The sequence below is a fragment of the Vicia villosa genome, unplaced genomic scaffold (genome assembly GCF_029867415.1).
Source record: "Vicia villosa cultivar HV-30 ecotype Madison, WI unplaced genomic scaffold, Vvil1.0 ctg.000428F_1_1, whole genome shotgun sequence".
NCBI lineage: Eukaryota > Viridiplantae > Streptophyta > Magnoliopsida > Fabales > Fabaceae > Vicia > Vicia villosa.
In genome coordinates, this window is record NW_026705204.1 from 935,994 (window position 1) to 949,020 (window position 13,027).

The 13,027-nt window shown below is 37.7% G+C and overlaps 1 protein-coding gene across 1 annotated transcript; it reads left to right on the forward strand.

Annotated features, from left to right (window-relative positions):
- The first annotated feature begins 8,581 nt into the window (after positions 1 to 8,581).
- Positions 8,582 to 12,424, forward strand: LOC131628177 (uncharacterized). Its single transcript, XM_058899045.1, has 4 exons — positions 8,582 to 8,979; positions 9,279 to 9,437; positions 11,747 to 11,828; positions 11,951 to 12,424. Exons 1-4 carry the CDS (start codon positions 8,659 to 8,661, stop codon positions 12,094 to 12,096), a joined length of 708 nt encoding a protein of 235 aa, XP_058755028.1. The 5' UTR covers positions 8,582 to 8,658; the 3' UTR covers positions 12,097 to 12,424.
- Positions 12,425 to 13,027: the final 603 nt, after the last annotated feature.

Consider the following 13,027-nt stretch of genomic DNA (forward strand, 5'->3'; position numbering starts at 1 on the left):
TCTATAACTCTTTCTATTTCTCTACTTCTCATTTTCACCCACTCAACTCCCATAAATTCCAATTTTGGCCCAAATGTTACTAAACATTGATTCTAACCAATTAACACCCAAAACATAATAATTACACACATGGAAAGTAATAAGTAAAATATTAGCATAATTAATATTTACCGACTGACTCGACTCAAAAACGGTAAAATTTAGGAAAATGTAGCAAACATCACAATTAATCAGAAAAACACATTTACGGGCGTTACAACCCTCCCCCACTTAAGAGATTTTCGTCCTCGAAAATAAAAATTACCTGCTACAAACAACTCAGGATAGGAGTCTCGCATCTTACTCTCCAACTCCCAGGTCAAACTCTCACCTGCCGCACTTAACCATACGACTTTCACCAAGGCGATCTCCTTGCCTCGCAGAGTCTTAGTCTCACGACCCTCAATACGCTCCGGCATCGTCTCAACCGTCAGGTTCTCACGCACTTGCACATCATCCATCTGAATCACATGGGATGGATCCGCAATGTATCTCCTCAACTGAGACACATGGAATACATTGTGCAGATTAGCAAGACTTAGCGGTAACTCCACCCGATACGCAACTTTGCCCACTCGCTCCGATATCTGATAAGGACCAATAAAACGCGGAGTAAGCTTCCTCGATTTCAAAGCTCGCCCAACACCCGTCATAGGCGTAAATCTTAAGAATACATGATCACCAGCTTGGAATTCCAAATCTTTCCTTCGCTTGTCATGATAACTCTTTTGCCTACTCTGTGAACTTCTCATCTTCTCACGAATAAATTTCACCTTCTCCGTAGTCTCTCTTACCATCTCAGGTCCGAGTACCACACTCTCGCCCGATTTAAACCAACATAATGGAGTTCTACACTTACGACCATATAGCGCTTCAAAAGGTGCCATTCCAATACTAAAATGAAAACTGTTGTTGTAAGTGAACTCTATCAACGGAAGATAAGTATCCCACGAACCTCCCTTCTCAAGAACACATGCCCTCAACAAGTCTTCTAACGATTGAATAGTCCTTTCGGTCTGACCGTCTGTCTGAGGATGATAAGCCGAACTCAACCTCAACTTAGAACCTAGAGCCTCTTGTAAACCTTTCCAAAAATCTGATGTGAATCTCGGATCTCTATCCGACACAATACTCAACGGTATACCATGTAGTTTCATAATCACCTTGATATAAATCTCAGCCAACTTTGCAACTGGAAAAGTGATGTTAATAGGAATAAAGTGAGCAGACTTTGTCAACCTATCAACAATCACCCAAACTGCATCAAAACCTCTCACAGTTTTCGGTAAACTCGTCACAAAGTCCATAGAAATACTATCCCATTTCCACTCTGGAATATCCAACGGTTGCAACAACCCTGCAGGACGCTGATGTTCCACTTTTGACTTCTGACATACCAAACAGGCATACACAAACTGAGCCACATCTCTTTTCAAACCAGACCACCAAAAGATCTTCTTCAAATCCTGGTACATCTTATTGGCTCCCGGATGAATACTCAAACTGCTTCGGTGACCTTCCTCTAAAATCATCTTCTTCAGCTCGGAATCATCAGGTACACAAATTCGACCACGGAATCTCAAAACACCCTGACCACACACTCTGAAGTCGCCATCATCACTTTGATTTGCCACCATAAACAAATCAACAAGTTTCACATCCATCTTCTGTCTCTCGCTAACGGTCGACAGAAAATCATTCGTCACTTGCAACATACCCATCTTCACACTACCTGGCGTCAATTCACATACTAAACTAAGATCACGAAACTGCTCCAAAAGTTCCCACTCCTCCGCCATCATAGCGGACATATGCAAAGATTTCCGACTCAAAGCATCGGCAACCACATTAGCTTTACCAGGATGGTAATTCAAGCTAAAGTCATAGTCTTTCAGGAATTTCAACCACCTAAGTTGTCTCATGTTCAATTCTTTCTGATCAAATAAGTATTTCAAACTCTTATGATCACTAAAGACCTCGAACCTTGCACCGTAGAGATAATGCCTCCAAATCTTTAATGCAAAAACAACCGCAGCTAACTCTAAATCATGAGTGGGATAATTCTTCTCATGAATCCTTAACTGCCTCGAAGCGTAAGCCACCACCTTACCTTCCTGCATCAAAACACCACCTAACCCCATATGTGATGCATCACAATACACCACAAACGGTTCCTTAGGATCAGGTAAAACCAAAACCGGAGCTGAAGTCAACCTTCTCTTCAACTCTTCAAAATTCCTTTCACAAACTATGTCCCAAATAAACGCCTTACCCTTGCAAGTAAGATGAGTTAACGGAAGTGCCAACTTCGAAAAGCCTTCTAAAATCTTCGATAATAACCCGCCAAACCTAAGAAGCTTCTGATCTCAGTAACCGATCTCGGAACCTCCCATTGTAGCACTGCATCTACCTTGGATGGATCCACTGCAATCCCGTTACCTGAAATCACATGACCAAGAAAACTCACCTCTGATAACCAGAACTCGCACTTGGATAACTTAGCATACAACTGCTTCTCCTTCAAAACCTGTAGTACAACACGCAAATGCTCCTCATGCTCTTCCGGAGACTTAGAATAAATCAAGATGTCATCTATGAAGACCACAACAAACTTATCCAACTGATCATGGAATATGCGATTCATATACTCCATAAACACACCAGGTGCATTAGAAACCCCGAACGGCATCACCAAAAACTCATAATGCCCGTACCGAGTCCTAAACGCAGTCTTCTGAATATCTTCCTCCTTCACCCGAATCTGATGGTAACCAGATCTTAAATCAATCTTGCTAAACACACTGGCTCCCACCAACTGATCCATCAAGTCGTCAATCCTAGGAAGCGGATACTTATTCTTAATTGTCACCTTGTTCAACTGGCAATAATCAATACACAACCTCATGCTTCCATCCTTCTTCTTTACCAACAAAACTGGAGCTCCCCATGGTGAAACACTAGGCCTCACAAAATGTTTTGCTAGCAACTCTTCCAATTGTTTCTTCAATTCCACTAACTTTGATGCCGACATTCTATATGGCGCCATAGACACATGCCTCGTACCAGGAACTAGATCTATGGAAAACTCCACCTCTCTCTTTGGCGGCACATCAGAAAAGTCTTCAGGAAACACTTCGGGAAATTCTCGCACTACTGGAAAATCCCCAACTGCAGCTCAACTCTCCACAGTCAACGATGTAAACACACCAAACAATTGTGCCCCATCTGCTAACAGTTGATTCAACTCCTTGGTAGATAAGACACCAAATTCCGCATCCCTCTCAAGAAATGGAAACCTACCCAACTTATGATAACAATCGATATGAACACGATTATTCATCAACCAATCCATTCCCAGAACCACGTCTAACTCGTTCATCGGCAAATAAATCAAATCAACAGTAAAGTCCTTACCGAAGATTGATACCGGACAATTCTTACAAACTAAGGAAGTAGTCACCGACCCCATTGCTGGTAAATCGATAACCATCTCACCACCCAAATCAGATAGAACAAGACCTAATCTTTTAACACAATCATCGGCTATAAAACAATGGGAAGCACCCGTATCAATAATAGCAATTAAAGAAATGCCATTAATAAAACAAGTACCTCTGATCAGTCGATCACCCTTATCCGTCTGAGTTCCAGCCAACGCAAACACCTTCCCACTAGCCTGAACTTTCTTCTTCTGACATTGACCGCTCATGTGTCCCTCTTCACCACAATTAAAACACACAACTCCCTTGGACGCACAGTCGGATGATATATGTCCTACCCTTCCACACTTGAAACATTTCCTCGCGTCACTAAAGCAGACATCACTTTTGTGGCCAGGTTTACCACACTTAAAACATACAATCTTAGCAGGAGCATCTCCCCCACTAAACTTTGGTCCATAATTCATCTTTTGCTTACCCTTCCCTCCATCATACGGCTTCCCGCATTCTGCGGACCTTTGTTCCTCTTTTCATTAATCACCTTATGATGAGCATTATTATCCTCATCATAAATCCTACAGCTGTCCACCAAATCTGGAAATACCCGAATCTTCTGATACCTACTGCCTTCTTGATATCAGAACGCAACCCATTCTGGAACTTAATGCACTTAGAAAATTCTGCTCCCTCACCAACAAAGTGCGGGTAGAATTTCACAAGTTCATTAAACTTTGCTGCATATTCTGACACAAACATGCTGCCTTGAACCAACGCCAGAAACTCAGTCTCTTTCTTTCCACAGACATCCTCCGGGTAATACTTCCTCAAAAACTCCCTCTTGAACACCGTCCAGGAAATCTCTTCACCGGTTGCTTCTAACCTTGCCAAAATCTCCAGCCACCAATCATCAGCCTCCACAGCTAACTGATGAGTGCCATACCTGACTTTCTGCTCTTGCGTGCAATCCATCACACGAAAGATCCTCTCCATCTCCTTCATCCAAGTCAAGGCTCCCTCGGGGTCATGCGTCCCTTTAAACACAGGAGGATTCTCCCTTTGGAAAGTCGCTAAACTCCGAGACCTTGCATTCTCATCCGTATGCATAGCTTCAGCCATAGCTTGCAATGCAGCAGCAATAGCAGCGTCATTACGTCCAGCCATTTCTAAACTTCACAATAACACCAAGAGAAGTAAGCCCAAAGAATAACACAAGAATGGTTAGACCAAACGACACGACACTTGGTCGGACAAGACCGACCCGCTCTGATACCACTAATGTAACACCCCAATTCTACCCAAGCATATAGGTACAAATATCAGAGTATAAAAATTAAATTCATAAAAACAATTAGGGTATTACACTTAAGTAACCTCATCACCTTACATAACATACTCGCAAAAGATGCGTAACACAATTAATCAAAGAGGAAAGATTCTCATAAACACTTGACAGTATTTATATATATATAATATGAATACATCCAAAGGATCAAATATACAACAAAAGGATCCTATAAGCATCATCTACAAAATAAGTGTTCGATCCCCCCTAGGTGTTACGTATCACGAGCGGACAACACCAAAACGGACGACTACTAAAAGAGCACCTACGCTTGCGGATCACCTGCACATTACCCACGAGTAGGTAACATTAAGGCAGAAGGGTGAGAATATAATTTATAATGAAAAGCATGATAAATATAGTAATGCCAACAAGTATCATCAAGAATCATACAACAAGGTAATCCACTAAGTCAGCCACAATCAATATATAAGTAATGCGATAAATGAGTAAGAACATAATGGTAAGTACAGATGGAGATGAATGAGACTCGACTATGCATATGCATGTGGTACCAAATCCAGAGTAAACTCCTCCTTGTCATTATGACAAATACACCTTGCCGAGCATTATGCTAGGACTTCTTTCCCTCAGGAAAATACACCTTTGTCGAGCAGTAAGCTACGACTAACCGTCATCGAGCATTTAGCCCCCACTAATGATCTCTTGCCACTCGGGAAAATACACCTTTTTATCGAGCATTAAGATCCCACTGGTAATAATTGCCAATTCAGGCCACCTGTTAATAGCATTCCGCCATTAACGTAATGAAATGTCATGCTGTGCATACAAACGACTCGATTACATAACAACAACAACAACAATAATATAACTCGGTCACATATCCACATCACACCGGTTATATTAATCCACACGGATACATCACCAAAATTGCCACTCAGGCGTTCATATTCACACAACACACATATACCGTCAAAACATACTTGATTAGCAAATATCATTTCACAAAATACATTTATGAAAAATCATTCAACCACCAACACACTCTTCTTTATCATAAAGCATACTCAAGGGTTCCCATAATACTTCAAACGGCGCGTAGAAACGACCTACGGTTCAAAAGATACAACAAAACGAAGTTTGGAAAAACTATATTTCGCACAGTCCGCTTGAGCTCCGCTCAACGGACCCAGACAGAAAATTATTAGATAAAAATGCAGAAACTCCGCTCAGCGGACCTTCACAGAGATTTTTCTGCAAAAGGACCTCCGCTCAGCGGACCCAGGCCGCTCAGCGGACCTGCGTAAACCTAGAAAAATCAGTTCTGCAACAGACCTGCAAAATCCCACCCAATCATCTCAAAACCTCAAATAAGCTTCCCTACACATCCTACACAATTCATACATGCCATATATTCATTCTAACAATCAATGATCCATGGTTCACTCACTAAATGTCAATAACCTAATAATTCCTTCATGAGCAAGAAAACATGGAGAAATGATAAACAAACATGATCAATGAGGATATCTATCATCATACTACACATACACACCACAAAATCATGTTTATAACTTCAAAACTCACAAAACACCCAATCCACCATTGTTGGTCAAACTTAGAAAAGAGCAAGAACAAGAACAAAACAAAACAAAACAAAACTATAAGAATCATACAATCAAGATAAACTAGATTCACCCCCTTACCTTGGTTAGATTCTTGATTCTAGCTTGGTTGTTCTTCTCACAAAAAATCTTTTCTTCTCTTTCTCTTCTCACTTTTCTTTCTTTTTCTCCAAAATATCTCTTTTTCTCTTCTATTCTAAGACAACATAATCTTCTTCCTCTCTATAACTCTTTCTATTTCTCTACTTCTCATTTCACCCACTCAACTCCCATAAATTCCAATTTTGGCCCAAATGTTACTAAACATTGATTCTAACCAATTAACACCCAAAACATAATAATTACACACATGGAAAGTAATAAGTAAAATATTAGCATAATTAATATTTACCGACTGACTCGACTCAAAAACGGTAAAATTTAGGAAAATGTAGCAAACATCACAATTAATCAGAAAAACACATTTACGGGCGTTACAGTCAGCATTCCCCTCCCCCAGGCACACTGAAGACAAACTGATTTGGCATTTCGAAAGACATGAAGAGTATTTTGTCCGAAGTGCTTACCATCTCTGCACTCAGTACAAGCAAGCTCAAAATTCTGTCCCCTCAAGTACTTACTGCCAGCAGTTGTGGAAGGATCTTTGGAAGACCCCAATTCATACTAGAATAAAAAAATTTCTCTAGAGATTAGCTAAAAACATTCTTCCTACAAAAGTGAATCTTTCTAAGAAAGGTATTTCTCTCGATGCCAACTAGTCTTTCTGCCACTCTTCGCCCGAATATGCAAACCACTTGTTCTTTCATTGTGAGTTCTCAAAGCTTGTTTTCTTCTCTTCTATTATTTGTTATCGCCTTCAATCTGATATGGATATCTGTAACGGGTTGACTGATGTGTTGTCCAATGGAAATACCTTTTGTATCCAAATGATGTGTTCTTTGACCTACAAGATTTGGAATTCTCGTAATGTGTTGTTGTACCAGCAAAAGAATGTGGATCCTTGCGGTGTGGCAGAGGCGACACTCGATAGTGTTGCGAATTTAACAATTGCAATCCGGAGGTATGCTCCAAGAAGAAAAGCCTTGTGACGCCTGTTACAGATTCTTCCCCAAAAGATTGTCATTTTTTACAAGTTGATGCCAGCGTGTCCAGGGAAGGAGTTACGTTTTTTGGTTGTGTCATGAAGAAACATAATATGGACATATGTCTTGTTGCAAGTAAAAGGGAGAATATCTATGTCGAGTCTGCTGTAGCGGAAATTCTTGCCATCAGTTGGAGCCTCCAATTGGCAAAGGATTTGAAGTTAAATTGTTTAATCATCCAATCGAACGCCCCTAAAGCTGTTGATTGTATTAATGGCACCTTAGACGATGTGATCCTAGAGTCCATTGCGGCGGATTGGCGCTTTTTTCTTCGTAGTTTTAATTTTTCTTCTGACATGTTCATTAGGACGGACACTTAATGTTGATGCTCATATATTAGACTTAGAGAAAACCTCTGACTCAAAAACTTGGATTAATGGCTATCTCACTGGAGCCAATGTTGTACTAAAGTGTTCCTTTTGTATAATGAAATATCTTTTCTCATAAAAAAAATATCACACTCACTAAATGGATCAATCTCCATGCAAAACATAAAACTTTTGTTTTTTGTTTTTGAGAGATAACAAATTTCTTTTGAATTCACTATATTCATTTTGATCGATTTTGATCTTATTTTAAAATAAATGACAATAAGATATTTTGCATGTGCTTGAAATATAACAACAAAAAATTAGTAGAAAATTGTGATTGCTTAATCTAAATAATTCTATACAATAATAAACATTTCTTAATTAGTAATAATTGCTATTGATGTATTAATAAAATCTAATAAATAATTTCTAATAAATCATTCAACATAATAATAAAAGTTTAAATATTCTTCCTCAAAATAAGAATAATTAATATTGTAATTTTGAAATTTGAATTAACAAAAACTTTTGACTTTTTATTTTATTTTTGACTTAAATACATTATTATTAATTATTTTATATAAATTAAAAATTTTAATTGATATGCATTTTTACACAGGGTGATTAACCTAGTCATTAGATTCTTTTAATGTCTGTGGTATAAAAAATGAAACATTTATACTCGCATAGCATAGATTAGGCATGATTTTAAAATTCGGTTTATTTGTTCATTCTATTTTTAGCGATTTTACAAAATAACTACAATTTTAATCGTTTGGGCGGTCTCACAACACAAACATGGAGGAGCAACTCGACCTGAACCCTAACTCGGTGAACGAACTCAGTGAGTCCTCGTTACCTCCTCTCGAAGACGACGATACTCCGGCTCTGAGTTCCTACGCTCTCGCCTCTCTCCAAGAATTCCTCTCCGCGGAGCAGAGTCATTCCGACGCCGGGGACTCTGAGGTTTCTCTTGTATCGGAAGATTGGAGGCTGAGTCAGTTCTGGTACGATGCAGAAACTGCGATGACCGTTGCTGAAGAGGTCATCGCTCTTTCCAGTGGCGGTGATTCTCGCGTTGTCTGTATCGCTTGCCCTACTCTCTATGCTTATCTTAAGGTTTTTATAATTTCTATTTTTTGTTTTGTAATTGTTTTCTGATGCATTGTTTTTCTGTTGAAAATTGTTTATTTCGTTAAGAAAGATCTCGAGATTAACGATTTGGATAAAAACGTGATTCTGGATAAAACATTATGGCGGAAAGTTGATCTACTCACAGACTGGGATAAGGCTTAGTTGTTGTTGTGGTTGCATAAATTTTAATACAAAGTTTCTATCTTTAGTACTACTGTATTAACAAGTGTCTTAAGGGCACATATTAGCATTTCTCTTAATATTTATTAATTTTCAATTTTCAGAAAATGGATCCAAATGTTTCTGTGCAACTTCTTGAGTTTGACAAACGTTTTGAGCAATATGGAAGTGATTACACATTCTATGACTACAATCACCCCAAGGACTTACCAACAGAATTGAAGCATTCCTACAAAGTTATTATTGCTGATCCTCCTTACTTGGTGAGTTAATTGCAGTAATTTTACATGCTTTAAGTTTATTTACAGGTGGGTTGGTGGTTTAACTCGTTGTCGGATACACGGGTGGGTTGCAGTGGTTTTTCCTCTTAACACTTTTTTCTTGTAGAATCTTCAATCCTCCAACTGATTAACACAAAAAAGTAGTAAACTTTGAAAAAAACAAACAAACTTAAAGAGGAATTGAAATCTTTTCTAGATTAAAGTTAAAGTTGCTGAAACTTAATAGAAAGAACCAAAGAAGGAAATGGGTAAAAAATGTGTTGAAGAGATCGAGTAAAGTTGAAACTTTTTTCAACAATCAATGTTGAATGCTATTTCTTTCAAAACCTCAATAGATCTAATTCTAAACACCTTCAAGAGATGGAAGCAACTGTTGCATTTTTTTTTTTGTCTTTGTTGGATCAAAGATCTCTTGAATAGGGGGCTAGTGAAGAAGATAAACTTGCACGCGACTAGGATACAACATGATTAGGTGATTGGCAGACCATTGAAGGTTGCTAACAAAGTCGTGTGGATTTCATGGACTTATTGTGATGGTTGCGTTCTGCAGCGTAGAAAAAGAAGGGAAATGTTTGGTTTGTGAGAGAGAGGAGTGGGTAAGAGTTCTTTGTTATATGTGTGTCTTAAAAGAGAATTTAATTCATATATACTGTTAGTGTTAAAAGTTTTTACACCGTTAGTCAATGTAATCATTAGATCATTAGAGAAGTCTGACTTTTATCATGAATGACTTTAAGCTCCACTACTCAATTGATCTTTATTTCCACTCTATCTATGCCTTATAACTCAGTTGAGTTGTGGAGGATTAATTGTTTCTCATGTTTTTTTTATTTATTTGTAAACTAGTTTTTGAACCTTATATCCCGATGCAGTTAATACTTAGATACTGCTAATGTGTATATGGGATCCTACATTAGATGTTCAACTTGAACTTATCACTAATGTAGTCACAATATTAGTTAATTACAAGCCTTCGTTAGAGTTTATTAGCTCTTTTCCTTGTGTATACATATACACTGATGTACTCAAATCTAAAGTGCGTTGAATCATTTTCTCTGAATCTTCTGATGTCTTGTAATTTCTCCCAGTCTCCTCAAATTTATTCAAGACAAATGTATTGTATTGAAGTTTAATTTTTATTCATGCGAAATGTATTGTTTTCTTCTTTTTTCACTTCTAATTTAAATGGACATATATTTTGGAGTGTACAAGTAGCATCACTTTTCTTTTTAGAAAAGCATAAATTTCCAATCTTTAAATAATTATTCATGACTATGTATTGTGTTGTTTGTTTGAACTTCTCTTATGTTCAATTTCTCTTCTAATTAAATCATCAAAAGAAATATGAGCATGGGACGTGAAGAGGATATTGTCAGCCTTTTGGGTTTCATTGTAATCACTAATCAAATATCAATCTAATATTTTGTTTTGCTTCAAAATTATCATGGGCTACATAAAACAAAGACTGTTATGTATAGATATATCCAGAGTAGTTAATAGCGGCCAATAGTTGCGCTATCCCACTATAGTGGAGCGGAACAGAGGCCGTCCGCTATAGGAAGAGCCTTAGTGGTGTAGAACACTATAGCGGCTGCTATAGGGTAAATAGCAGGAAGCGGGGGCGGAACGATTTCCTTCCCGCTATCCTTTTCCCCTCTGAAAAACCGAAATTACCCATTAAATTTAAAATGTTTTAAGGGTAATTTTGTGGTTTTCAATCAAATTTGAGCTGAGAGACTCAACCCAAACCTTTTTTCAGCGATGTTTCTGCTGCACTTAAGCTGTTCTAAAGAAAAATCACAAGTTTCTCCCTCACGAGTCACCTCTCCCTGCACTTCGTTCTTCTCTCTGCACTTCATATGTTTATAATTATTATTCATGTAATTTGTCCAAAAAATGATCAAATAGCGGTCAGCCCACTATATGCCATCCCACTATCTCATTTTTGGGGTTGGCTGTTCCGCACCGCTATCCGGGATTGATTATTCCTTCATACTAATTTTTGTTGAGTTGTATGTGTCATGGATACTTGAAGAAAAATCCAGTTTATTTGCGGCTCAACAAACCTTTTTTCTCCCTTTTGAGTCTGAAGTAAATTCGTCTTAAACTATAAAAACTATAAAACTATAAGTTAAAAGTAAAGTTTCATCGTAATCGGTGTGAATACTAGCGACAAGCCTTCATATTTTTATTTGTAATGTTACCTGTGAGACTATAGTAGTGTAGATTTTTTTCTAATTTATATAGCAGTGTCCTTGTTTCTCTTATTAAGCTGGTTTCTTTGATAATAGAGCAGAGAGTGCTTGGAGAAAATTGCTGAAACAATTTCTTTTCTCAGACAACCTGGAGAGTCATTTTTGCTTCTACTAACAGGTAACAATGAACTTTGCATTGGACATAATGACACTCATAATAGAATGTTCATGATGATATCATCAGTTTAAAGAATTGCTAAAATGTAAAATAATATCTAAAGTTGGGTTTTGTAATTATAGGTGAAGTGCAGAAAGAAGGGGCAGCTGAGATCTTGGGGTTGCATCCTTGTGGTTTTAAGCCTCATCACACAAGTAAACTTGGAAATGAATTTCGGGTGTTTACTAACTATGACCCTGGAACAAGACTGGGAGGATGGGAAAAATAGGTGACTTCCCTCTCCTTGCTTTGAGAGTCTAAATTAAATTGATGTAGCATATATGTAAGGACCGGGTTCCCTGCCGTCAAGAAGTTGTCGTTTTTATGCATTCAACACAACTTCGGTTTTTAGAGTTAAGACGGGACGGTCTAGATTTCAAATTTGATAATGGTAAAAGTTGATCTATATAGTCAACTGCACACTCAGTAGGTTAAGACTTTCGTTGTTGTAAAACAAATTAAAAAAGTACATTAGAATGTGTATGTGTTAAATGTGTGAATGTGAGTGTGCAAACTTTTGACATCAGAGAATCTTAATCAGTTTTCAATTTGGATAATCTCAATGTTATTTCAATTTTAATCTCAATTTTAAAATCACATATATTTAATAATATGTGATTTGCGGTCAACTCACCGCCCTTAAAAACCTTGATTAGACTTTGCTAAAATATTGTCAAAGTTTGATTAAAATTTTGTTTAATTGATATTGAATTCATTGCTTAAATAGCCAGCTAGCGCACTTAGCTGAACTTAAAGGTAGGCTTTCGGAGGGTGAATGTTATTAAATTTGTAGTTAGTTCTATGTTTATTTATACTATGTAGGTTTCTTGAAGACAATTATAGTAAGATTGATTATTGTACAAGACGGTTCGGTTTGTTTGAAGATGCAAATCTAATCAATAGATTAAATGAGATATCATAACTCAACTTTCTACTAGAGGTGGTCTTGGCATCAGGAGTGCTAGACCTCTGTTTACGGTGATTTCCGGTAAATAACCGCTAGTCTTCCAAACTATAATAAATATGATTTGGTTACTCGCAGGATCGACTAGATTGATCCTAGGACATAGTCAAAAAAGGTTGTTATTTATGATAGTTCGAATTATGTCTATGATTGACTTGTTCTCGAAATAAGAAATACTTAATCAAAGAAATAAAGA

Excerpts from the sequence above, each read along its gene's own strand:
- LOC131628177 (XM_058899045.1), top strand. The coding sequence starts at position 8,659 with ATGGAGGAGCAACTCGACCTGAACCCTAACTCGGTGAACGAACTCAGT. Across the intron at positions 8,980-9,278 it reads CTCTCTATGCTTATCTTAAG|AAAATGGATCCAAATGTTTC; the intron begins GTTTTTATAATT and ends TTCAATTTTCAG. Across the intron at positions 9,438-11,746 it reads TTGCTGATCCTCCTTACTTG|AGCAGAGAGTGCTTGGAGAA; the intron begins GTGAGTTAATTG and ends CTTTGATAATAG.